Below are 26,255 nucleotides of genomic sequence, written 5' to 3'. Positions count from 1 at the left end.
TTAACCGGGTCAGATTTGACAGCACTATAAAACAGCAACCGTGCAAAACCTCTAGGGCTTTTGCTGGTGAAGGGTTTTTCTGATTCAAATGGAAAACCAACGCAGTAACAGCAGCAGCAGCTATGGCGACAACTACAGTGATATTGATGTAAACGCGAACAATAAGCAATGGAGAGCTGAAGAAACAATTGCTGGAAACAAAGCGGCACTGGAAGCCTTACGTGAACTGATACTTTGCCCCCTCCTTTATTCTCAAGAAGCTAAAAATCTTGGTCTTACAGTAATTCAACTACCATCCCTTTAATTTCTTTCGTTTTCTTTCACTTTCTTATGTTCTACATTTCAATCACCTCGTCTTTTCTTTAGTGGCCCAGAGGTTTGCTTATGTATGGTCCTCCTGGAACCGGGAAGGTATTATTTTTACCATCAATTTTTAACTTTATGTTGTTTCTACAAATTCTCAAGTTTATGGTGTTTTATGCAGACAAGTTTGGTGCGTGCAGTTGTTAAGGAATGTGGTGCCCATTTAATTGTCATCAGGTAGTGTCCTGTTTCAATTTTCTTCACTCATTGCTGTTCTGCAGCTGGTTATGCTTACCCTATTGCCAACTTGTGTTTGTTTGGATATGTGGATATGCCCTTTCAGTCCGCATTCTGTTCATAAAGCATATGCTGGAGAAGGTGAGAAACTTCTCCGTGAGGCATTTTCAGATGCAGCATCTCATGCACTCACAGGCAAATCGTCCGTAATTTTCATAGATGAAATAGATGTGTTGTGTCCACGCCGTGATTCTAGGTATGGGAGAAAGAATGATGCCTATATGATTTTCTTTTTTTAATATTGTGCATTCTATGAGATGGCGTTAGTGCTTTCATTCTAGGTCTTGCATGATTTAATAAGGATAGGTGGAGAGTAAATATTCCTTTTATAAACTTAACTCGGACTTTTGAATGCAGTCGGGCGCAGGATGTTCGCATAGCCTCTCAACTTTCTTCTTTAATGGATGCAAACACGCGCCCATCTAATTCCTTAGCTCACGTTGCTGTGGTTGCATCAACTAACAGGTTGTTTTCTCATTCTTTTGATTAGGCTCTTATATATTACATAGAAAAGAATTCAATTAGAACAAATATATCTTCCTGAATTTCATTTAACTTGATGAAATTAAAATATGCTACATGATAAGATGGTGCTTACACCGCGCTTTTTGAATTTATCATATTGCATACAAGTATTCTAGATTACAGATGTTATATTGTTCTGGTTGGAAGGTTGACTTTTGTAATTACTTGTGCTTATGCGTGTCAAATTGATTTTGTGTATTCAATTTTTTTGATAGCATATAGGCAATGTGTGATTACTTAATCAGGATTGGTAGTTTTTTTTAATCCGAGTTGTGTTATTTCATACTTTAATTATGCAGAACACTATGTATTCAGCAGTGTGCGTCTGATGATGTCTCTTGCAAAATAATTGTCTGGGATTCTTATATCGGATCAGTTGTTAGGGTAATGACTGTATTCATCAGAATTTTAATTGATTGTCTGTCTGAAACTTACGTGTGATTACTCTGCGTAGAGTTGATGCGATTGACCCTGCACTAAGAAGGACAGGGCGTTTTGATGCTGAAATAGAAGTTACGCCACCTACTGAAGAAGAGAGATTTCATATATTAAAGGTAAAGTTTCTTATTTTGATATTCACGCTCATTTTTATAAACATATATTAGTTGCGACATAATAAGGGTTCAAGTTTAATATTTTTGTTCATTATAAAGCAGATTCTTGTCGCAGCAACATCATTTTGTTAAGATTCTTTTCAGTATCTTTACAACCTAGTGCTTGGAATTGGGACATTTTGTGAATTAAATTCATTTTATGAATATTATAAAAATTTATGGAATGCATGACACTTGTTATGTTTGTAACTGTGTAAAAATTGAATTTTAATTGTGAAGTTTTCTGTAGTCCTAAAAGTACTTAAAATAATTATTTGGAGAAGTAATGAAATTTGCAATTGAATGGTTCACAGTTAATTACATCTCTGTTTGATGAAGTTTGTTTTGCTCTCTCTCATTCCAGTTACGAATTATTAAAAATCTAGTTCTGATATATATGTAGTTTTAGTTACAGTTGATTTTCCTATCAACTTTATATTTTACCCCGGATTAATTTGTTCTAAAAGTTTCAAAGTAAATATTTCAAACCAAAAAAGTTAACTAATAGTTTAATTACAAACATATTGAACAAGCCCAACGTTTGATTATTGTGTTTCTTCTGATAAGAAAAAATGTGTTATATGTAATTTTCTTCTCTCTATTGATGGTTTTCAGCTCTACACTAAGAATCTTCCTTTGGAACCCAATGTTGACTTGCAAGCCATTGCTGCATCTTGTAATGGGTTTGTTGGTGCTGATCTAGAAGCTTTATGTCGTGAGGCCGCGATGTCTGCAGAGGGAAATGAAAACGCCGGTGTGTTGTGCTTAACCATGGAAGATTGGAGACATGCTAAATCTGTAGTTGGCCCTAGCATAACAAGAGGCGTGACAGTGGAAATCCCCAAGGTGTTTTGGGAAGATATCGGTGGACTAAAGGATTTGAAGGTTTGTAATCATATACATATTTTGTACGTCTTTACTGTAGCTGAACTCTGATGATTATCATCGAAGAATTTGAAAGTTTCTATCGTGTTTCTCCATTCTCAGGAAAAGCTCCAACAAGCTGTTGAGTGGCCTATCAAACATGCTGCAGCATTTTCAAGGATGGGAATATCACCTGTCCGTGGTGTGCTTCTGCATGGGCCTCCAGGATGCTCGAAAACAACTCTTGCTAAGGCTGCAGCTAATGCTGCCCAAGCTTCGTTTTTTTCTTTGAGGTTTGATAATTTATCAATGTCGAAACTATTATAGCAAATTGTCCTGCTTGTGATCCAATTAAAAAAATCCGACTTCTATCGATGTGGATGTCTTTAATGAGGATAAATTAGTATATTACACAGTTTAAGTTTGAGTTTGGAGAACTGTTGGACACTGTTAAGAAACTGATGGCTATTATATGTGGTGGTGGTTTATTTATAACTTGCGAATAAATTTTTTTGAGTATATACAATGGCTGTATATCTGTCACTTGGGCATAAAGATCTTTAGGGCTTAAGAGAATGAATTGTGTGAGTTTATATAAGGATGTGTTTGCCTTTCACTTGAACTATTAACCTGGACTTTAGATATCATCTTCTTGATTCTGCAGCGTGATTTATAATTCCAAGAAGCAATTCTATGAATGCAATGGGTAATTGTGTACAGAAGGGTAACAAAATCTAAATGTGCCTAAGAATGTTATTCTCCGAAGAATTAAATAAATGATTTTTTTTTACCCTAATCAGTGCATTAAATCACAGAGTAGTTAATCAGCTAAATGCAAATTGCTGTTATATTTATTTTCTTCTTTTACAACTCTGCGTTAGGGATTCTTTTTGTTCATAGTGCTTTGTAGACCAAGAAAAATCTATTATGGTGTAGTTGATTCCTTTTGAAGTACAATGTGGTAACAAAGAATCAAAATGCTGGTTAATTTTATTATTTCATATTTGTCTATTACCTCCATCTATGGTTTCTTGCTTTACTAAAATAAAGTTGCTTCCTGGTATTCCATTCCTTTTGTCATAGATAGAGTTGAATTTTGTTTTTTCTTCCAAAGCTTGGGATTTGTGGTTTTTTAACTTTTTGAAACTTTAATCTTATGTTAATGCTGTAAAATACTTAGTTTAGTTTCATTTTTACTTTCTGAGTACTTAGAAACTGCAATTCAGTGGTGCAGAGTTATATTCAATGTATGTTGGAGAGGGTGAAGCATTGCTGCGTAACACATTCCAAAGAGCTCGCCTTGCAGCTCCAAGCATAATATTTTTTGATGAGGTTGATGGTGTTGCTGCTAAACGGTTAGTTATTTTCAATTTGTCAACATCTGCTATGCATGAGCACTCATATAGTGTATCTTTATGAAAGAGGGAGAAACATTGCACCCAGTGCATTTGCTTACTAAAATCACCTGACTTGAGAATGCAACATTCATGTGTTTGGTTTGTATCGGAATGTCAAGTTCTCTGGAAAGAGACATTTGTGAACCAGATATTCTGTGCGCTTGTGGTTGCCAATTTAAGATTGGAATATCATATTTCCCTTGTGAATAGGAGAAAAGAAAAATTAATGGCAAATTCCTTATATTTAGGCAATTTTTTAGACCCCGAATCTCGGCAAATCTGCTGTTGTCTATTTTCATGATGACATTTGATGTGTGCCTTTGGCATCCGCTGAACTGAACAAAATGGTATTCTTGCCCCCGCAGCTTGATGTTTGGTTTTATATTTCTAAAAAATAATCATTTTCTTTTCATGGCAGAGGTGGGAATTCAAGTAATAGCACTACAGTTGGAGAGAGGCTTCTATCTACTTTGTTGACTGAAATGGATGGTCTGGAACAAGCTAAGGTAAGTGCTAATGTCATGATTAAACTTTCCTTTCGTCTTGAAACTATGCATGTAGAAAGTTGGAGACTTAAATCTAACTTTGGTGTGATTTAAATGTTCTCTGAATAAGGGAATTCTTATTTTAGCTGCCACAAATCGTCCTCATGCAATAGATGCTGCTCTTATGCGTCCAGGGCGCTTTGATATGGTAAGAAATCCATCCTATTGTATGAATTATATTCTTCTCAAATCCTCAGTTATTGTGGAACATTTAACCTTGTTTTATCCTTTGTTTTCGTCTATGATGCTTTCAAATGTAAAATACTTAATTTCTATAACACGTAAAGTTGCTTTCTCCTAAGGTACTGCATATTTAAAATAGAACTAAATTAGTTATGTTGATCTTGTATTATGGCATCTCTGCAATAGTTTAGGGGTGAAAAAACTTTGAAGGTGAATATGGAGGGTAGTATGATCCCAACTCATAAAAATCCTGATTCGGGCTGAATTTACGAGTTATGAATTCAAGAGATGAAATGACCATTGAAGAGCTTGGGTATCTACAGTCTGAATGTAGAAACTCTTTAGCGAATAGGAAATGACAAAATTAGACATAACATTGGAACATGATGTGAATATATACAAATGTGACATTAACATGAAGGTTGGAGGTTTCAGTATCTAATTGGTCTTGCTTATATCATAAGGTGTTGAATTTCTTATGCGATGATAAAATTTTAAAGTATGGTATTCCAACTTAATCCGTTAGTCCAAATTGACCACCTTTAACATCTTAAAAATGTAAATTGAATGCCCTCGGTATTTAGTATATTCATTGTGAAAGTAGAAGTATTTGGAAAATTTATCATTCTTAAAAACAAAAGATAAAACATTTCAAAAAAGAAAAAAAGACTAAGATAATGCCAGTAAATGTATTATTTTGTGTTATTTTATGCTTGAAATGCCATTTAATTGCGAATATCAAAAAGCTATTTCTTTATTGTTTTGATATTCATTTGTTAGATTGGTTTTCTTAGTTTGTCCTTTCCTTTGAAAGATCTGTTAAGAATCACCTCCAACAACTCAAAGAAGCCATGAGAGCTTAGCACTGAAGCATAATCTTACTATCTAAAAGGCCCTTGCTTATTAGTTTCAAGGTTAATCAAATATCCTATTAGATTATTGCATGTTAGTTCAAATTGGATAGGACGTTCAAATATGACCTTGGATCTTAATTACTGACATATATAAGCCAAGCCTGAAATATAAAATTTGTTTTGTGCATAAATCTTGTATTCTTGATTTTACCAAATCAAATGTCTCAAGACACAATAGCATATGTAGATATCCTAAAAATGCAGAATTTGATTACAAAAATGCAAAGCTGCTAAAAGTACCCTATGCCATCTTGTATTAATTTGTTTCTTGGCATTACAAATTACTTTGCTGTTTTCTAGTGTCCACAAAACGAAGTTTATATTTACATAGTCGTACGAATTGACAGGTGTTGTATGTACCTCCACCTGATTTTGAGGCTCGATATGAGATACTTCTTGTTCATACCCGTAAAATGAAGATAGGCGATGATGTCAATCTAAGAAGAATAGCAGAAGATACAGAGTTGTTTACTGGTGCAGAACTAGAAGGTCTTTGTTCGGAAGCTGGAATTGTTGCTTTGAGGGAAGACATATCGGCCACTGTTGTGTGCAACCGTCATTTCCAGACTGTAAAGGATTCGCTGAAACCAGCATTAACTGCTGCGGATATAGAAAAATATTCATCATTTATGAAGACCCGCAAGACCTCTTCTAGCGGAATTGGATCTTATAATAGTGATAGCAGCGGACACAGTCACAAGTTGTTTCATACGACTATTGCTCTCAAAATTGGTGTATTAAGCTTTGTATTGCTTGCTGCTGCCAAATATCTTACGTATAGGAACAGGACCAGACAAGGTGTATCACCAACCTGAAAACTGTTAATGTAGCTTCAGATTCATTTTTATGTTTATTATCTTTCAATATTCATTTTATCTAGTTATGGGGTTTAGGTTGAGGCTTTAAATGCAATTGGCGGCATTGCTGTCCGAAAATGTTGCACAGAGATAGTAATAGAATTTTTTTTTATAAGAATAGGTTATGAATATGAAAGTTTTGAAAATAAAAGTGGACTGCAGAAATGTAGTACGCAATAGCTGATCTGAAACAAGTTGTCTGTAGTCTAACAACAATAATGGGAAGTTTAGGAGAATACCTTAAAAAACTAAAATATTTGTAAATTTACTTCAAAAACTAAAAAGTTTATAAGCGTGCCTAAAAAAAATAAATATTTATTTTTTCACTCCGTAATTTATTTTTTTACTCTGCAGTTTCAAATACAGTTTCTAATAAAGTTTCAAACGGTTTATAACGGTTTCATAAAAATAGAGTTTCAAACGGTTTCAAATACAGTTTCAAAAAAACACAATTTGAAAATGTTTTATACAAACGTTTCAAATACAGTTTATAATAGAGTTTCAAACGGTTTCAAATAGAGTTTCTAATAGAGTTTCAAACGGTTTATAATGGTTTCATAAAAAAAAGTTTCAACAGTTTCAAACGGTTTCAAATACAGTTTCTAATAGAGTTTCAAATGGTTTATAACGGAGTATTTTTAAAAAACTGTTTTAAAAATTTGACATCTTTAAAACCGTTTATAATACAGTTTAAAACAGTTTAAAAAAAACGGAGTATGTTTACAAATTTTTTCAGAGTAAAAAAAAGACCGGAGTAAAAAAATAATTTTTTTCAAAAGAAAGGTAAACAAATAATTTTTCAAAAAACGGAGTATTTTTGCAAATATTTTAAAAAACGGAGTATTTCTTTCAATTTCTCAACAATAATTTGCCGAAATGCTGTGTGCGGGTTTCTACTAGTTAGCATTTTCATGGGCTCCATCCTTAGGCATATGGAGACACCAATCTGCGTGTTCAACACTTCAAATTGGAATGTGCTGTTAGCAAAATTAGCTTTAACCCATTCGTTGCACGGTGTTTTGTTATTTTTTATTTTTTATTAACTTTTTAAAAAATTAGTTAGTAGAAACTTTGTGTTTTTCATTTTTATAAAAAATGCGTGATAGTTTATCATATAAATCAGAATTATGTTATTTTTGTTTATATAAAAGCATATAGTTAGTTATCAAAAAGGCACGTGATAGTTTACTATTTACACGTAAAAAATGAGTCTGGTTTTATGCATGTTTTGTCTATTATTTGTAATTCGTACAAGAAAAATGCATCGTATACATTGTTTTAATACACTTACTGGAATTTAAGAATTGTAATATCAAACTACAGTGATACATTCAACAAGAAGATTGAAACATTAAAGACTGAATTATATATATATAAAGAAAAACAGTTGAAATCTGTAATTAATAGCAAGTTTTATAATGGAACACTTGAAAATAGGGGTGTGCATTCAGTAAACCAAACCGAACTGCTTTTTGTCAAAGTCAAACCGGAGCAAATTTACAAGGATATACACTTTTTCAAACCAAACCAAAGCCAGTAGGTTTGGTTAAATTTTTCAGTTCGGTTCGGGCTTTTTGGTTCAGTATGTACTAAAACTGAACTGGAATTTTTTTACCTCCAAAACCGAATCTAACAAAATTTGTTGGTTTGGTTCAGTTATTATGTTCTACAATTCAGTTTGCTTCCGTTTTTGCACACCACCTACTTAAAAATGCTCGTCCATGACTTCACTGATTGTAACAAATCGACCCTTCTCAATAGAAAGTTGAGCTGCAACCCCAATAGCTACCGATATCAAACCGTCCTGCAAATCAACTGAAGGAGTTTTTTCCCCTTGTGCTCGAATTGCAGATAGGAAGTTAAGGTGTTCTAGATAGCTAGACCCATGATGCAGTCCATCATATCTGAGAAATCAAGTTAGATTCAATTCAGAATAACATTTAAAAGGCTATTGATTTGAACAATGACCAAGAAGATTTAAATATAACAAGAAAGACAAAGCAACCCACTTAATTCGTTCATCGACAGCTTTCGATGTTTGGACACCATCTCTTCCTGCCACTCGCGTACCAAAGCGCACGATGCTCTCAGGAACAAAGGCCTCCCCCTGTTTTCAACATGTTTGATAAAAGTGAGCCAGAAACATGCATAGCATTCCCAGGAACAAAGCATTTTGTGTATGAATTACATTTCAACAAATGATGTACAAAAGTAAGGACACGGTTGGACATGTTTGGTTTGGAAAAAAAAAAAAAGAATTCTTGAAATTCTGGTTCAGTTTGGTTTTGAAAAGAAGAAGAATTTTGATTTGATTCTGTTTGAACAGAATGCACATCCTCAAATACAGCACGCTGATAAGCTATTGGTGCTCATACTGCCATACTGGTAATACAATTAAAGGTCTACACTCTACATTACCTTTCCAATGTCACCAACAACAGATATTTCTTGTTCATTTTTACTCCCTTCAGCAAACATGCAAAGATCAAGCATCCCTCTTGAGCCATTATCAAATTCGATAATCACATATGCATTGTCTATGATGTCTGGAACCTGAATCCAAATCAAATTTGCAAACAAAGGAAATTAGTCAGATAGAAATTTCTATTTACTGCTTACAAAGTTTACAGTCTTAACTTGAGAAATGGAAAAGTTAAAAACCGCAAAGCTCTAAATTTTCCATCTAATTATTAAAGTACAAGCACGCTACCTAATTTAAGCTTTTACTGAACTGGAAAGTGATAAGAAAATGCAAATTTTCCTAATATGATATCTACACAAAAACATCAAGAAGTTTTAAACAGCTTTGGTTCAGTCATAACTTGAGTAACTGCAAAAACATAATACTACAAAGAGATTTGTAGAGATAGAAGCTCATTACATGCATAAGCACAGGGTAACATTCATTAAATTAACTTGTAATTTTCCATCATAAAACTATCAGGTAATTTAATAATCTAGCTATAATTCAACCTTTTTCTGCCAGCCACTAAATTCCTTATATAAGATTGAGCTTAAGAAAAATTGGACCAAAACTCTCGGAACAAGCACCAAGCACATTAGGACTTGCTATCAAAATAAGCTAAAGAAGCATTGAGATTCAAGTGATTACGTATGGATTACTGCAAGCAGTAATGCAATTGAATTTACATTTCTTTTCTAGATTCAGGAGCATTGTGCCAACTTTTACTTAGGACAATCATGTGTAGCACTAAAATCAAATTCCTAAGAATATGAACTTACTTTTCCATCATAGACTTCATCTTTATGATTAACATCTACAGCTCCAGAGGCCATCACTCGAACAGGATTTGCACCTGCAAACAGCCTCATAAGATCAAAGAAATGGCAACATTTTTCTACCAAAGTTCCTCCCGTGTTAGCATTAAACCGATTCCAATTGTCAACCTGAATACAAGCGTTAGTAAAGAACACCAAAAGATAATATTACCAATACCTTCAAAGCTAAATCAGCACATTTACCTTAACCAGAAATGGAAATCTATGTTCCCTAATTGCCACCATTTTGACTTGTCCAAGAGACCCGGCTTTGACAATGTCAATTAGCTTAGCAACTGGTGGCATGTATCTGTACTCTAGTCCAACTTGTACAAGCATATCTGACCTCTTTTTAGCAGCATCTACAACCTAATTAATATATTTACTATTTAGCATTCAATCAATATGAAAGATCAAACAGCTCCTCAAAAAGCATTAGTATCAGAAATACACATTATTTATTCGTGGCAAGATTTTTAAAGAGCAAAAAGATAATTGAAATGAGACCATTCACAAATTGATAAGAGTCGCAAACATTTGAATTTTCTATTACTAAGCTCTAAAACAAATACATGGAAAGAAACAGACCTTCCTGCAATCCGCAACGGTAGTACAGAGGGGCTTCTCTACCAGAACATGGTGAGGTTTTGGGTGGTTAATGATGTCCATGAGGATTTGATAATGAGTCATGTTCGGAGACGAAACAAGGATAACGTCGCAAAGCCCACTGTCCAGTAGCTCTCTGTGCCCTGAGAACACCTACTCAAATCATCATCAAGTAGCCAATCAAGCATACAAAAATTTGATTAAAAACATAATCAGAAAGGCATTTTGAAAAGAAACCAATAAAATAAGATGCAATGCTGCCATAGAATACCTGAAGAGGCCAATCATAGGATTGGGCGAGTTGAAGGGCGAGTTGCTGGGAAGGAAGATGAGGATCAGCTATGCAGACAACAGCTACGTGCTGGTGACGAAGATGGTGGAGATTGATGAGGTGCTCTCTGCCCATCATTCCTACTCCAATGATTCCGTACTTCACTGTGTTCATCATGGCTGGACTCAGAGAGCTACTGTAGATTGTAATTGCCTTTTCTCTTTTCTTTTATCCTTTGAATATCCATGTCTAGGCCAATCATAGGATTGGGCGACCTTTGTTTTAGTTTTTATTTGAACAAAGGGTCAACGCGCCCCCTAAACTTGTAACACAGGGTCATCTAACCCAATTTATACTTGTTTGAGCAACTAACCCCGAAACTCTTCATTTTTGGGTCAAATAACCCCATAATTTTTATTTTTATTTTAAAAAATAAATTTAGAATAATTATATCGCAACAATTAAGGAAGTATCTAATTATTTTTTGCATCCCTTACCTTCGATTTGTATTTTACGCGTTTTAAAAATATAATTATGGATTATTTGACCCAAAAATGAAGAGTTTTGGGGTTAGTTGCTCAAACAAGTATAAATTGGGTTAGATGACCCCGTGTTACAAGTTTAGGGGGCGCGTTGACCCTTTGTTCGTTTTTATTTCCACCCTCACCTAGCAATTTTTTCAGTTATATCCTATTTTGTATTTTTAGTTTTCAATTGCAACCTAATATTAAATTGCACTCTTTTCATTTGATTAATTTTCAAAATAGGTCCTTTATTTTTATTAAAAATCTAAAAATCCTTTAATGTTATAAATTATACCAAAAAACCATCTTCTCTATAAATCAAAAAACAAAATTAAATTTAAATTAATTAAAAAAAATAAAAAAATATTTTTTAAATTTCTGGAGGAGGAGCAGCTGCTCCTCCGTTGAGGAACTTTTGCTCCTCAACGAGGAGCAGCAGCTCCTCAACGAGGAGCAGCAGCTCCTCGCCTAAGGAGCAGCTCCTCAGGCGACGAGCATCTGCTCCTCAACGGAGGAGCAGATGCTCCTGGCCTGAGGAGCAGCTGCTCCTCCTCCGGAAACTAAAAAAATAAAAAAATTTAATTTATTTTTATTTTTAGGATTTATTTGAATTTTATTTAAGTATAAGGATTTGTTTGAATTTAGCCAAATGGAAAAAAGTATGAACTAATCCTTAAATGTATTTGTTTTATATATTTTAGTCCTTATAATAATAAATTCATTTTATGTTTTTAATTCAGGGTGCAATTGAAAACTAAAAACGCAAAATAGGGTATAATTGAAAAAATTGCTAGGTCGGGGTGGAATTGAAAACTAAAACAAAAGTCGGGGTTTTTTCAGTCTATTAGCCTTCTATATTAGATACTCTCACGGTTTAAAAAATATATTATCATTTTTACATCTATAGTTTTTAAGAAATACTTATTATATTTTATAAAGATAAAAATATACTACTTTAGACATTTTGTTTTTTTCCTATTATTGCATCATATATATTTATACATATTGTTATAAGGCTTATAGTATAAATTAAAATGAAAAGATAACTATATATTTTTAGATTTTATAAAATTGAATACATATATTACAGCATTCAAAACTCAAAGTATTTTTAATACATAGAGCAAAAATTTAAAAGAAATCCAACACAATGCCAAATAAGTATAAGCATATAAAAAAAATTGAATGATACTATTCAATTTAAATATTTTTAATATTTTATTATATTATTTTGTATTTCTACTATTTTTAATAAAACCATTTATTTTTAAAAATATCAAATTGTAAATTTGACGTTCTACATTATTAGGAATATATTTTTTATATAAAGTTATTAAATTAAATGGTATTTTTTAAAAACGTAACAACTATTATGTGAAGCGGTATGAACACGGTAATTTACAGGGGCGTAACTGTATTTTATCTGGCTTTCGCGGGAATTCATAAAACCCAACCCTAACGAACTAAATCATCTCGCGAATCACACTGCTACACTACAACAAAGATGAAATTCCGGTTTTCCCAAAAGGTCCCCATCTTCCCTCACAATTTATGCTTCAACCGTCACAGACATCACCATCACCATTTGTTCACTTCAATCTTCAAAAAGGTCCAAACAGATTCTCTAGCTCGCAGTACTTTCAATGGTAACGGTAGCAACAGCAGCGGCAACTCCCAAGGTCGGTTTCTAGTACTTCAGTTACATTGTTGATAAGGCGTTGTTTGGATGATAATGTGCATTTTAAAATTGATTGATATTGTTTGGATGTACTAGTGTTCTTTCATGTTGTTCAATTAATCTGTTTTATGTTTGATTGAAAATGGGCGCTGTTTTCTTGTTTTAAATTTTTATTGCAAGAAATGTGAAGCTCGTTGTTTGTTTGTCTGCAGGTAGTAAATTTTTGTTGCCAGGTGCAACTGTGGCTACTATGCTTATGCTTGGTGCCCTTCAGGCGCGTAGGATCTATGAAGATAAAAAGGTATCTAATTAGGGTTTCCCTGTCTTTGTTTGCTGTATTTACTTGTCATGTTTTCTTTACGAGTTCAATAAGTACTATGTCGGTAATTTGAAGAAGGGAGATTTTTGTTTTCTTTCTCTTGCAGGCCGAAGAGGCGCGGGGAAAAGGAATTGAAATAGAGTTTCAACCTGATCTAAAAGTACTCAAATCAAATGTTACTTCATTGATATTCAGTTTCAGTTATTTAGATGCTGTAATGCTAATGTCTAACGTTTTTCTATGTATTTTGTATGGCACTTCAATTTCAGGCTACATTTCTAAGGATGCTACCTTTACGATCCATTTCCAGATTTTGGGGTAGTTTGACAAATGTAGTGAGTATCTTTTCCCTATTCTTGGAGCTACTGGATTTAGTTATATCGCCGATGTATTTCTCACTCCTTTCTCTCTCTAAGATGCATGTGTTTAGTATGAGAGGAATAATTGTCTCAATGTTGGTACTTTAGTATTTTCCAAGTTAATTTGTCATTTGATTTAATAAACGTTGAAGAACCCAACTATACCTCAGGTGATTTTTCATTGAACATTGATTAAATTCATAATCTTAGAAGCATATGCTACCTATTCAAGCAATATTTCATAGTGTAATCGTTGTAGCTAAACATATCAGAGTTTAATAATTGTCATGTTATCATCTCGTAAAATTATAGGATTGCAAATGGTGATAATTCCTTCTAAACAGAACATGTTTTCAGGAACTTCCTGTCTGGATGCGGCCATTTATCTACAGAGCATGGGCTCGGGCATTCCACTCAAGTACGATAAATTTGGATTTTTCATTAACTGATTGACATTCATCACTGTTCTTGGTTATTATTTTACTTTTTAACTATTGCATAGTCTCATGATCAACCAAAATGAAAAATACGTGAAAACATAATAACACCCTTCTGTGTCTCAGACTTAGAAGAAGCAGCTCTACCACTTGACAAATACGCTTCTTTAAGGGAATTTTTTGTTCGCTCCTTGAAAGAAGGCTCCAGACCCATAGACCCTGATCCACATTGTCTGGTAACTGGTTACTAGTATTTTGTGCATTTTGCTTGTGCAAGTTTTTCTGTTGGGGGATCTGCTAACCGTCGTATAACTTTGATGGAAATTATTCTATACAGGTTAGTCCTGTGGATGGCACTATTCTAAGATTTGGAGAGTTGCAAGGATCAGGAACTATGATTGAGCAAGTCAAAGGCCATTCTTATTCCGCTTCTTCTCTTCTCGGTGCTACTACCTTCCTTCCTACCACAGGTGAAGGAGATATTCGTGAAGAGAGAAGTGAACAGCAAAGCAGTAGCAGTGAGAATAGTAAGAAGTCATGGTGGAGAATTTCACTGGCTTCTCCTAAGGTCAGGGACAATATGTCAGCACGGTAATCATTTACTGACATGTCTAATTGTTGATTTGTCAATCAGTAAAACTTTATAATGCATGTGAATTTAGGACTGTCACATATGTAGTTTTACTTTAGATGATTGTTTTCTATTGACGTCCAAACAATATGCCATTTTACACTTTGGAAGTATTGATTGCAGTGCAACCAAGGGTCTTTACTACTGTGTGATATACTTGAGGCCGGGAGATTATCATCGCATACATTCACCAGTTGACTGGAATATTCTTGTCCGCCGGCATTTTTCAGGTTATTATGCTTTCTTTGTGCAGTTCAACTTGTCCGGCAATTGTTTTTCCTTCTATTGCAATGCTATATATAACTGACAATTTACTGGATACTCGGCTTCAATTGGGATGTGTGCTTTTCTGTATTTCACTTTTGAGAAGAATGTTAAAACTGAAATGGTGGATACAGCCATGGCATAATGAATCTGGATTTACTTAATCTATGTTGAAATGATTGCATTTAAATTGCTCATTAAAAGTATATAAAGAGAACATGTTCGCATATGAGGTTGCTTGAATCAGTGATGGTACTTTTTTGCATGGAATAATTATACAAGTAGCAATTCAAGCATTTTCATTAGTTATCTGATTCTGTTGGCTGCTAATTTTGTTTTTGTTTTGCAGGGCATCTCTTTCCAGTGAATGAGCGTGCTACAAGAACAATCAGAAATCTTTATACAGAAAATGAAAGAGTAATTATTATTTTCCAAATGCTTCTCTTTGTTTTACTTGACAAGTGAGACTTTCATATCAGCTTTAGTATTGCTTTCTCATCTGCAGTAGTACTTATTCCCACTGGAGTGGCTTTGCAGTTTACCTAATAACATCTGGCATTTATCTTAAAAAAAATGGAGGGACAAATGAAGTCAAACAAATTAGGAATAAAAAAAAGGTCATGGCATGAATAGATCATTTTCCAAGCTTAAACTGTACATCGAACTCGCCAATTAGCAAGTTCATAATTAGAAATAGATAGACCCTGGCTAAACATTAGAAAATAGGAGTCATTTTTATATATTCAACATCTGGTAGAGCTACCTCTTTCCTCATCTTGATAGCTCTGGTATTCATTAATCTATTTCATTTCTAACAAGTTGTGACTTGATTTGACACTTGACTTGATTCATTACAATTTCAATTGAAACACTAATGTTCTTGTCCCATCCCTTCCTGCTCCAGAATGAAAACTGAAAACCTGCAGTAAATTCCGACTCTTTTCCTTTTTCTTTCTTGAGCGGCATATAAGTAATTCTCGTGTCAATGTTTCTTTATAGAGTGTTTTTTCCTCATTTCGTCAACCTATATGGGTTTTCTTAGGTTGCTTTTGCAATTTTATTGACACCAGGTTGTGCTCGAGGGTTTGTGGCAAGAAGGATTCATGGCGATTGCGGCAATTGGTGCTACAAATATTGGGTCAATTGAGGTGATATAGCCTTTTGCAATTGTATTAATTTATCAGTAACTCATATAGCTCTACTCAACACCACTACATATTTCTTCATGCTTGCATTTATACATATTTGCGGAAACAAATGCTCATAATCTTTTTTCACATGAGAAAGGTTCAATCCTTAAAGAATCAATTTGTTATCAGAAGAAACTAATTCAGAGGGCAGTCATTTAGTTTTTCTTCTTTGTGATGCTTGTCTTGATTCTAGTCTTGCATGTGGCAGCTCTATATTGAACCAGAATTGAGGACAAACCTGTCGAGAAAGAAGCTATTGAATTCTGAGCCTCCAGAAGAACGGAAATATGAGCCTGATCGCGTTGGTAAAATACTCAAGAAAGGGGATGAGGTAAGTCATAAATAAAAATGGTATTTTTATGTCACCAGAAAGAGTAGAAAACACCGCTTTCTTGAATTTCATAATATGCATTCTTAAAGAGTACATAATTCGTTTCACAACCATAGGTTTCCAACTTTTTTCTCATCTGCTTCTAGGTTTTTTTGGTTAGATAAATTTATTTGATCCATTGATTATTATATTCAATTTGAAATGATAAGACCCTGAGATATCTTTTTTTTTTCCTTTCGAAAAGCCTGAGATATCTTCTAGATGTAAGAAGAATCGAGTTTAAGTTTATAAGTTCTTAACAAAACTAAGTAAACATACTAATCTTCTTTAATTTTACGAGCTGTGTTTGGTTTGGCTTCATATGTTGATGCTTTTAGGTGGCTGCTTTCAACATGGGTTCAACAGTGGTACTTGTCTTCCAAGCTCCTACATTAAAACCACCCAAAAACGGGGATCCACACAGATCCTCAGAGTTCATGTTCAATATCAGACGAGGGGATAGAGTGCGTGTTGGAGAAGCATTGGGGAAGTGGCATGGCTAGTAGTCTTCAGTTTTTTAGTCAATGCAGAGCAAGCTACTGAGCGTGTATATACTGTGAGCAGATATCTTTACAGGATTAGTCTACACAGAAAGATTTTGTCTCCTGATAATTACCATTAGCATTTGTGACCTGACACATTGTTTTTGTCAAGATCAAATTTTTAAATTCGCACTGTACTTTTGGCTCTTTTGTAAGATGGTGTAATGCAAATTTACTGATCAATATACTCTGAGAGAGATTTTGTAAGAAAGTTGCTTCAACAAGCAAACAATTACTAATCACTTAACGCCCAGAAAATGATCCAATTGCACAAGCAGTCTTACGGTCAAAATTTCCAAAGAATTCTATAAAACAAAATGCATAAGAGAGCACATGTTTGATGATGGATCTGTGACCTTGTTGAAATTCACACAGAAGAAGTTCCTAGCAGTAACATGAAGTTAAATACATTTCTCAGAGTTCTCAAATGTAACCAAAACCAAGCTAAGTGAAAAAATAATACTAACAAAAATGCTAAGTTAACTACAGTAACAATATAGCAAAGTCATACTCAACGTTTTAACAAAGCCCTGTTTGAAAGTTTGATTGAGAGCAATGACGAAAATATTGAATCAAACCGCATATATCATGTAACTAGAATTCTCAAGTACAAATATAACAAAAAGTGCAGTTCTAAGTAAAACCATACACTTTATAAGCTCAATGTAGAGTTTCCAAACAAACAATATAACAAAATTGGAGTTTCAGCACATTTACATTTTGTATTTTCACATCAGTCAAGAGAGCTACCACCCTGTTTTTGCATTTTCTTCAAACTCAACTGGGCATTAATCATATCCAAGAGCCGTTTGTTCCTATCCCTCTATATCAAAACTTTGTTCCTGAGAATACGAAAATCCATCCAACATTAGTTACTCTGGCTAGGGTTCGTGAAGACAGAAGACAACGATATCTAATAAGTCACACTAGACTCTCCTTTTTATTTCATAGCATCTTGATATCAATATGTATCGTGCAAGTTTCCAAGCATAAACATGTAATTTCAAATTTTCAATCACAAAACAACAAAATAAAAAAAAGGCTACGACACCCATCGCAATGCCAAATGGTTAAAATTGATGCCTAACCATAAACTTGTAAAACTCAGCATCAGAAAAACATGAAAGCGAAGAACATTGGTTTTCTATTCCCTTCTAATTTTTTTCAAGTTGTTTGAACTAAAAAATCCCTAAAATGTAAGGTTAAAGCTAATGCAGCCACTAATTACATACTAAAGTTCAAATCTCAAGTTTAGACTCTAAACAAGAAATGATTGATTATTCATACTTTGTTAATTAGCAAGTATATTACAACTAACCAGCAGAAAATTTGAGTTCTAATCCAATCAAACATGACAAGAGGTTAACAGTCAAATTTTATGTAAAAAGTTAACAACCAAAATCAAAAAAATAACTAGAAAATCATTATTATAAGGCAATGGCACACCTACGTCTGTTTGGAGTAAGAAGAAGAAGAAGGAACACGCTTGTTACGAAACATCATGTAACCCACAGGTAACACTACTCCTATCATCATTATCGTGGCTCCTATTATGTATCTCAACGGACTCGGAGGCTCCACCTCCATGACTGCTCTGTACTGCATACACACATAAACACCAGATCATATCCCCGAAATTTCAATTCCCACTTTTTTGTAATCAGATCAGATCTGAATCAATCACTTCAGATAAAAAAAATTAGAAGAAACTTACAGGCATTTGTTTGTTCTCCGATAATAATTCTTGTTTGGCTCCTTCCTTCAGCTTGCGGCTATGGAGATTTTTGGAGTTCTATTAAGGGATGATCTTTTTTTACTTGTTTGCAGTTCAATGGCGATTTTTCGATTTTTCTATTTTCGTATACTCTACTGGGTTATGATTCTCTACTGTTAGGTTGGTCCGGCGACTTCTATTGGCCTCTTGTTTTCTGCCATGTGGAAATATTGTGAAATCTTTTACTATTTCCACGTCATGCCAGGTGAAATCCCATCTGGCAAATGCCGGGTGGAAAACATTTAACAAATTACTGAAACGACTTGTCGATAGCAGAATAGTAATGTAGAGATTACGACGTCGTATCAACCACCATCCAAAAGCTAAAGGCCGCCAATTATTCTTGGAGGGGGTGGCTGTGCTTCTCATAAGATAAAAAAAAAGTGATGAACCATACACGAAAATGTGCCTCTGTAATCCTCCCTCAAGTTCTTAGATTTTCAAACAGGTCCTTCACTTCCTCAAAATTGCCTAGGGAGTCTCTCGATTCCTCCACTCCTCCTCTCACTCATGGCATCCACGTTTTCCATTGCCCAGTAAGCTCTCGCTCTCAAATTTGCAAACCCTTTTAACAGAAATGAATTTTATTAAAAAAGTTTATTTCCCTATTTTTTAAATTTTAGGATGCAGTTGGTATAGTTGCAAAGCTATCAGATTGCATTGCTTCGAGAGGTGGCAACATTCTTGGAGCTGATGTTTTCGTTCCTCAAAACAAGAATGTTTTCTATTCCAGAAGGTGATTATTTTTCTGCATTCTTTCAATTAATTGTGTTAAATTTTGATTCTTTTGCTAGTTTGATTGTGTTTGATATGTCTCATGAAATGTGACAGTGAGTTTGTTTTTGACCCAAACAAATGGCCAAGGGCTCAAATAGATGAGGATTTTCGAAAGCTGTCGAAAATGTTTAATGCAATGACATCTGTTGTTCGAGTGCCTGATCTTGACCCTAAATTCAAGATAGCGATTCTTGCTTCAAAGCAGGTAGAATTATGATCTCTTTCCTTATTTTTCTTGATTCAATAATAATTGTGTTTTATAGCTTGTGTTAGAAAAATAAGGCTATCTATTCCTGATAGGAGCATTGCTTGATTGATTTGTTGCATAAATGGCAAGAGGGAAAATTTCCAATTGAAATTACTTGTGTAATAAGGTAAAGTTTTATGACGACCGCTGTTTTAGATAAAGGAATTTGTTTCAATGAATCCTGATTGTGTGGAGTTTAATTGATTTGTGACAGTAACCACGAAAGAGGCCCAAACACGCATCTGATCCGCTTTCTTGAGAGGAACTGTATTCCTTATCATTATTTGGGCATGACAGAAGAAAATAAAAGAGAACAGGAGATCCTGGATTTGGTTAAAGATACTGATTTTTTAGTACTCGCCAGGTACATGCAGGTAAAACAATCTTTCTTCGTTTGTTACTATTAGTTGAGCTTATGCAAGAAATAGGCTCTATTGTGTATTTATATAAAAAATTTAGTTCACTGAATTAGTGTAATGTTTGAGAGTTATAGTGCTACTTAGTTCGTGGCAGATATTATCTGGTAATTTTTTGGGGAGCTATGGGAAGGATATAATTAACATTCACCACGGGCTTTTGCCATCATTTAAGGGTGGGCATCCATCCAGGCAGGTTGGTTTATATTATACCTTATTCACGCGATGCAGAAACTATCCCCTTTCACCATTTGAATTTTTGTCCCTGATTCGCATATATGTTTAATTTGCTAGACAATGTTGTCAGGCTTTTGATGCAGGAGTAAAATTGATTGGTGCAACGAGTCACTTTGTGACTGAAGAACTTGACTGTGGACCTATTATTGAACAGATGGTAATAACTTTAGACCATTATAAAGTTTTGACATTCCTTTTGTGATATTTTAAGCTGCTTATACTGAGTGATGAATTTTCTTGTTTATTGCTGATTGCTAGTATATGCACTATAATTGTTTTCACTTCCGCATTAAACTGATGTCATAACAGTTTGTAGTAAGAAAAAAGTTAAGCTTTGAAACCTTCGAAGTTCGTGTGCAGATGTCTGAACTTCTTAACATGAACTTCAATCAACTCGGAAATATCATTTACTAAATTTCAAATTTGTGACTTGCTTCCTTCATTATGATTCTTCTCTCTTTATGTTGTTTGAACAGTCTGTTCTCAATTTTTTAACTTGCTAATTCTCACTATTTCCAGAAATATAAATTGCTAAAAAAAGCTGAAATTGATTAACTTTTAATGATCTAATACATTTATTGGACATAGATTGTAGACGTCCATGTCTAGATTGAAACGCCATGAACATTGTGATTACAGTGAAAGCTTTTGAGCTAATCGTTGAAGCATGCTTGTATAGAATATAAGAATAAGTGTGCCTTTTAATATATGATTTAGGCGTAAGATGTTTTACTACCCCTTTTGTAATTTATAGTTGCTCAAAAGATTTGGGTGATGGAAACTGTGGAAGAAGGTCTAATATCACTATATTTTTGTGCACTTGTCTACTTTTTAAAAATATCTATTTTTACAGGTTGAGTCAGTTTCCCATCGAGATAATTTATGGAGTTTTGTGCAGAAATCGGAGAACCTTGAGAAACAATGCCTTGCCAAAGCTATAAAGTCCTACGCTGAACTACGAGTTTTGCCTTTTGAGACAAACAAGACTGTTGTATTTTGAGGTGAACAGAAGTTACCAAGCTCTTTAAATTATTTACCTTTTACATGTACATTCAGGTATTACATTTTTTTCAATCAAACTCCCTGGCACCACTTTGTAAGCTTATGATACCAGACAAATAAAAGTCTGCGAATAAAATTCACTTCTTATCTTATGCGATTGGCTTGAGTTAACTATAATTCTTTATCTTTATTCCCATCTATATTGTCGTAAATTATATTTTTCACAAGAATCCTAGTTGAAAATTTTCTGAACAGTGCCTGTGGCTTATGGGTAATTGTATTCGTGTGCAAGTTTGAATGCTGTCAGTCGAATTGGCCCTTTATTAGGCTGACCGCTGACACAGGCACAAATGCTTACATGCACCCATCTTGAATCATGGGCAAGTTGTTACTCAAGCTGGCTTTTACCATAAGTTTATAAATGCTTGATTATGGGCAAGTTGTTAATCAAGTTGGCTGGATTGTTGTTCTTACACATGTACTGTGCTAGATTTTTAACCAGGGCTTCCTCCAATAAAAGTAGAGGATTTTCACTTTATATTCTACGAACAAACTTCACTCAAACAGACTCATCATGTAGTCATCTAGAGGTTTGAAATTGAAATCTCTATAATTTTTCACAAAATGAGGATACTAATCACATTGGACTCGAGATAAGCCCTTAAACACACATTTGTTTTGGTATGCAAGCTAGTGTGGGGCTAAAGGTAATGGAGATCACATTGGTTTTGTTTGAACTTGAAGACTATATATATTTAATGGTTATTAAACAAAATTTTCACATGTACATCATTGTGTCACACTATATAGATCATTGGTGATTGATAAACTCTCTTGGACGTCTTCATATGCAAAAAATGGATCACATACTATGTGGTATTGTTTATGTTTAGAAATTCTAGTGACGGTTCTGTTGCTTCGACACAGCTGACTTGACGAAGAAGACTTTGAATTCCATCAACCCATCTTTGCTTATGAATCTTGCTTTTGCACTTGAACTCTAGAAGACCCTGTGCAGTCTTGAGGCCAAAATAAACTTCTTCAGAACTTTCCCTTTCTTTTCGGTAAGGCCATGCTGTAGTCTCATCACAGACACCATACACAACACCTAATATCAACCCGACAACACAAGAAAAATGTTAGATTTTGATGATGAAAAATTGAATCAACTTTTTGTGGAGTGTTGAATGCTTACATTTGTGCTTTTTGGAGAAAGCTCCTCCAACATGTTTGCTTTTGATCTTAATTATGATCTGTGATTTCTTGTTGATGTAGACAGATATGCGTTTCGATCGCAACACTCCTGAAATTCCCAAGAACAGGTGATTTTAGACTTACAAAGCAGAAAATCTTTTGCGTTCTTCATTAAGAGTTCATTCTAATATTAAGGTGGAAATAAAACAAGTACATACCTTTTCTTGTGTGTTGCAATAGTTCTCCATCACAGGAAGGAGCCTGCACTTCTACTCCATTACCGGTAGAGGAAGCAGAACCCCAGTAGGCATCCGCCAGTCCCCGATCGTAGGGACTGATTGAAGAATTCTTTCGTGCTTCTTTCGGCAATCTTGCTTTTAGTGCTGCTTCTCCCCGTAAAGCTGATAACGTGCAAACCCTTTATTAACCATCACTCAGTGAATGCTTAACTATGTACCACGGAAACAAAAATGCAGAAAATTCTTTTTTCTTACAAGAATATGCTATATATATAGACTTGGACTCAGAAATTTCCGTGCAATATGGATGTTAAATCAAGCCAGTACTTAATTACCTGTTGCAGCAGCAGCTGTAAGGGTCATCAGATCACCAGGACTATGAATATCTATAGCTGATCTGACAACAGAAGCTACACGATCATGATCTGCTCCAATTGATTCTGCTAATTCTATACAGTGTGATGCCAAAAGTTCTGTAGCTGAAGCCAAAGCCATGCTCATTTTCGATCCCGAGTCACTACAGTTTCCAGCAGCAGCAGCAACAGCGGCCAAAGCTGCAGCTAGTCCAGCAACAGATATAGCAGAATGCATATGCGCATTTTCGATCCGTGCCTTATCTTTCTTCTTCACTGTACTACTGCTCAGCTCCTTGTGGTGGAACCACTTCCCTATCGATCCCGTCTTTCTCGAATGCATCGAACTTATCACCTTCGACCCTGTCTGCAAGATTTAGACAACAAAGCTTAATACACCAGACTTGAAATTATTCAAAGAATTATTTACATTTTGTAAAAAGATAACTTACAAATTGTGGAGGAACAACTGTATCTGCTGGAAATATATGATTAGTTCGCTTTTCAACCAAAAATTGTTTCTGTTTCTGAGCAAGAGCTTTAGAAATCTCTGAAGCAGATAGACTCCATGATCTACATAAATACTCCATAGGTTCCTTTGGTGTTTGTGGTTCAGGTATTGCTGGCATTAACGGCACCAGCTTCTGTTCTTGATCTTCCATTAAATAATCAAGAAAACCACCCTTTTTCCCAGCTGAATAAATCCCACCTTCCATTTCTTCAACTTATAATTTCAACAATCCCAATTTTTGATAAAAAAAAATATAAAATTCTCTAGCTTTTTTTGGATGATTACTTGTACCCCTGATGAAAACTCAGAATATTTATATGATCCCTGCAAAATATCAGTGAAAAAGATCTTAAGATGGTAGCTGAATTAAACAACTTGTTATACAAGACTGATTTATACTACAATACAATCAACAAGAAATAGAAAAATTTAAAAAGTTTATAAATAGTCAAATGAAACAAATACTGATAAGGATTACAACTTTATATCCAAAAGAAACACTTTTGTTATAAAGAAATGAGATTATATTTTAGAAGATGTTAAAGGAATAAAGTTATAGAGTTGCTTTACTAACCTTTCAGCTTCAAGGGCTCCATGCTTCTTCAACAAACTCCTTTAACTTTTATATATACAGTTTTACAGGAAAAGACCAAGGCAAATCTAGTGCTTTGAACCAGCAGTTAGATTTTATGGAAGGAATAAAAAAAGGAGTAATTAGAGAGACAAAACAGAACAGAATTTACGAAACTCGATGGAAATTATGGTTTAAGGAACATAAAGAAAAAAAAATTAAGCTTAATGAGCGGGTTTTGTTCCTTCAATTAAGCACAGGTTTCTGCATGGATAACTGGGATTTTTAAATTATGTGTTGTGTAGTGTGAGAGGGAGTAGTAGATTACAAAGGATGGTTTGTGTAGTTTTATATAATCATTTGACTAGCTCTTGTCTAGGTGGGTACTGTTTGTTGTCTTAAGAGACTACATTACTTGGATGCTTCTTATTTTTAATTATTGTCTTAATTGGACTTGGGAAATGACACCTGGAAATGCTATTTTATTAAAAACCGTATATATATGGAACGGAACACATTAAAATGGAAATTTTGAGAGAGTTAATGAAGTTCCGAAATTCTCAACACTTGAATCTAACGGATACTTGCGTTGTTAGATGTTTTGTTTGTTGTTTCATTTATTGAAGTAGACTAATTACTCGGTTTGATTTAATTTTTAAATTTTTTATATCAGTTGATTTACGATGTACCCATTTATATTGATACAATCAAACTTTTGATTAAAAAAATAGTTAACCCATATAGAGGTCCCTGTACTTTACACATTTTGTTCCGTAGATCCTTATACTTCATTTTTATATTATTTGGTCCCTCTACTTACCTATTTTTGATTTTTAGGTCCTTTATGAGTTTTTTCCGATCCTTTTGTGAGGTTGGAGGAAACAAAAATTGTAAGTAGAGGGACTAGAGGAAACAAAAATTGTAAGTAGAGGGACTGGAGAAAACTCACAAAGGACCTGAAAATCAAAAATTGGTAAGTAGAGGGACCAAATAATACAAAAATGAAGTATAAAGACCTACAGAAAAAAAATTGTAAAGTACAAGGACCTCTATATGGGTTTGGCCTTAAAAAAATTGAATAACAATTTCATATCTCCTTTATATGTATAATAAATGTACTGGGATGGAATTTTTTCATTATCTACACAATGAATATTTTTCATATTTTTCCATTTGGAAGACTCATTCTGTTATGGACCGATCTCATCTAAATCAAACTTAGTTTATTTTTACAATTTAATCAATAATTCTATAAGATAAAATTAATTATATTCACAATATTTTCAGAGTGCATCGAACCAAAAAAAGACATGTTTATTTGATATTTTTATTAATTTCAATATTTCCTTTCAAAAAAAAATATTAATTTCAATATTTTAATTCAATTATAATATGATCATTTTCATGTTTCCTTTGGCATACCCATAGATATCATATAACTATATAAGAGCATATATAATTGGGTTTATTTTAGAATAAATATAAATTAAATTATCAAAATACCGACGAGTTATAACTCAAATAATACAAGTGCTAGACAATAAACTGTCAATCAATTTCTTCCACGGGCGCTTTTCCCTCTCTAATTATATATAAAAAAAATTTATCAAAATATACATGGGAGTTTGAAAGCTATGAAGCTACTTATTGAAAAAGTTATTTATGTGCTCGATTTAAAAGGAATTACATGGGCGTTGGTTGAGAGTTTTATAATTGAAAGTGTGGAGGAGAAGCGAAGGCAGTCAACATTACGCATGAACTTTCTTTTGGCGGACGGTGGGGACGGTTTTAGACGACGCTTCCTCTCCACATATTTCCTCCACCTTCACTCACTCATGCCCCTTTCTATTTTTTATACACTTCATTTGTTTTTAGGCTGATTTATATCCTTTTTGATCATAAATATAATCAAGTTCAAATATCTTATTTTATGTAATTTTGTACGAATCACATTTTTCTTTTTCTTTTTGGTAAGCCCATCCGGTT

At 34.0% G+C, this 26,255-nt stretch overlaps 6 protein-coding genes across 8 annotated transcripts; 3 read left to right on the top strand and 3 right to left on the bottom strand.

Annotated features, from left to right (window-relative positions):
- Positions 1 to 6,500, top strand: LOC126679459 (cell division control protein 48 homolog B-like). The gene is made up of 12 exons (XM_050374497.2): positions 1 to 280; positions 367 to 411; positions 485 to 540; positions 647 to 796; positions 958 to 1,065; positions 1,580 to 1,679; positions 2,334 to 2,603; positions 2,706 to 2,875; positions 3,809 to 3,937; positions 4,398 to 4,485; positions 4,595 to 4,672; positions 5,969 to 6,500. The coding sequence occupies exons 1-12, from the start codon at positions 89 to 91 to the stop codon at positions 6,434 to 6,436; spliced, it is 1,854 nt and encodes a 617-aa protein (XP_050230454.1). The 5' UTR covers positions 1 to 88; the 3' UTR covers positions 6,437 to 6,500.
- Positions 6,501 to 7,821: 1,321 nt separating this feature from the next.
- On the bottom strand, positions 7,822 to 10,904 carry LOC126679464 (uncharacterized). Its single transcript, XM_050374501.1, has 7 exons — positions 10,635 to 10,904; positions 10,346 to 10,516; positions 9,962 to 10,126; positions 9,722 to 9,886; positions 8,897 to 9,031; positions 8,488 to 8,585; positions 7,822 to 8,382 (listed from the first exon to the last, which is right to left on the bottom strand). Exons 1-7 carry the CDS (start codon positions 10,809 to 10,811, stop codon positions 8,184 to 8,186), a joined length of 1,110 nt encoding a protein of 369 aa, XP_050230458.1. The 5' UTR covers positions 10,812 to 10,904; the 3' UTR covers positions 7,822 to 8,183.
- A 1,640-nt stretch (positions 10,905 to 12,544) lies between these two features.
- On the top strand, positions 12,545 to 17,159 carry LOC126679460 (phosphatidylserine decarboxylase proenzyme 1, mitochondrial). The gene is made up of 12 exons (XM_050374498.2): positions 12,545 to 12,837; positions 13,049 to 13,137; positions 13,262 to 13,315; positions 13,425 to 13,490; positions 13,872 to 13,932; positions 14,078 to 14,187; positions 14,289 to 14,542; positions 14,706 to 14,812; positions 15,196 to 15,263; positions 15,917 to 15,994; positions 16,245 to 16,367; positions 16,745 to 17,159. Exons 1-12 carry the CDS (start codon positions 12,663 to 12,665, stop codon positions 16,907 to 16,909), a joined length of 1,350 nt encoding a protein of 449 aa, XP_050230455.1. The 5' UTR covers positions 12,545 to 12,662; the 3' UTR covers positions 16,910 to 17,159.
- A 356-nt stretch (positions 17,160 to 17,515) lies between these two features.
- On the bottom strand, positions 17,516 to 18,826 carry LOC126679469 (uncharacterized). 2 transcript variants are annotated; one of them, XR_007640869.2, is made up of 3 exons: positions 18,663 to 18,826; positions 18,395 to 18,547; positions 17,516 to 17,790 (listed from the first exon to the last, which is right to left on the bottom strand). XR_007640869.2 is itself a non-coding variant. In XM_050374507.1 (2 exons), the coding sequence occupies exons 1-2, from the start codon at positions 18,551 to 18,553 to the stop codon at positions 17,772 to 17,774; spliced, it is 174 nt and encodes a 57-aa protein (XP_050230464.1). In that variant the 3' UTR covers positions 17,516 to 17,771. The 2 variants fall into 2 exon arrangements, 1 of the variants encoding a protein (XP_050230464.1); XM_050374507.1 differs by lacking the exon at positions 18,663 to 18,826 and having other exon boundaries at positions 18,399 to 18,553.
- Positions 18,827 to 19,059: 233 nt separating this feature from the next.
- LOC126679465 (formyltetrahydrofolate deformylase 1, mitochondrial) lies at positions 19,060 to 21,553 on the top strand. Of its 2 annotated transcripts, none has more exons than XM_056105642.1 (8): positions 19,060 to 19,258; positions 19,346 to 19,458; positions 19,554 to 19,704; positions 19,800 to 19,873; positions 19,961 to 20,120; positions 20,260 to 20,358; positions 20,470 to 20,556; positions 21,298 to 21,553. In XM_056105642.1, exons 1-8 carry the CDS (start codon positions 19,109 to 19,111, stop codon positions 21,397 to 21,399), a joined length of 936 nt encoding a protein of 311 aa, XP_055961617.1. In that variant the 5' UTR covers positions 19,060 to 19,108; the 3' UTR covers positions 21,400 to 21,553. The 2 variants fall into 2 exon arrangements, with proteins under 2 accessions (XP_055961617.1, XP_050230459.1); XM_050374502.2 differs by having other exon boundaries at positions 19,061 to 19,258; positions 21,253 to 21,553.
- Positions 21,554 to 22,123: 570 nt separating this feature from the next.
- On the bottom strand, positions 22,124 to 24,632 carry LOC126679463 (VAN3-binding protein). Its single transcript, XM_050374500.2, has 6 exons — positions 24,273 to 24,632; positions 23,640 to 24,022; positions 23,170 to 23,554; positions 22,814 to 22,996; positions 22,597 to 22,704; positions 22,124 to 22,509 (listed from the first exon to the last, which is right to left on the bottom strand). The coding sequence occupies exons 2-6, from the start codon at positions 23,901 to 23,903 to the stop codon at positions 22,271 to 22,273; spliced, it is 1,179 nt and encodes a 392-aa protein (XP_050230457.1). The 5' UTR covers positions 23,904 to 24,022; positions 24,273 to 24,632; the 3' UTR covers positions 22,124 to 22,270.
- Between the last annotated feature and the right edge of the window lie 1,623 nt (positions 24,633 to 26,255).

This window comes from Mercurialis annua, linkage group LG4 (assembly GCF_937616625.2).
Source record: "Mercurialis annua linkage group LG4, ddMerAnnu1.2, whole genome shotgun sequence".
NCBI lineage: Eukaryota > Viridiplantae > Streptophyta > Magnoliopsida > Malpighiales > Euphorbiaceae > Mercurialis > Mercurialis annua.
This window is presented reverse-complemented; position numbering and strand designations above follow the sequence as displayed.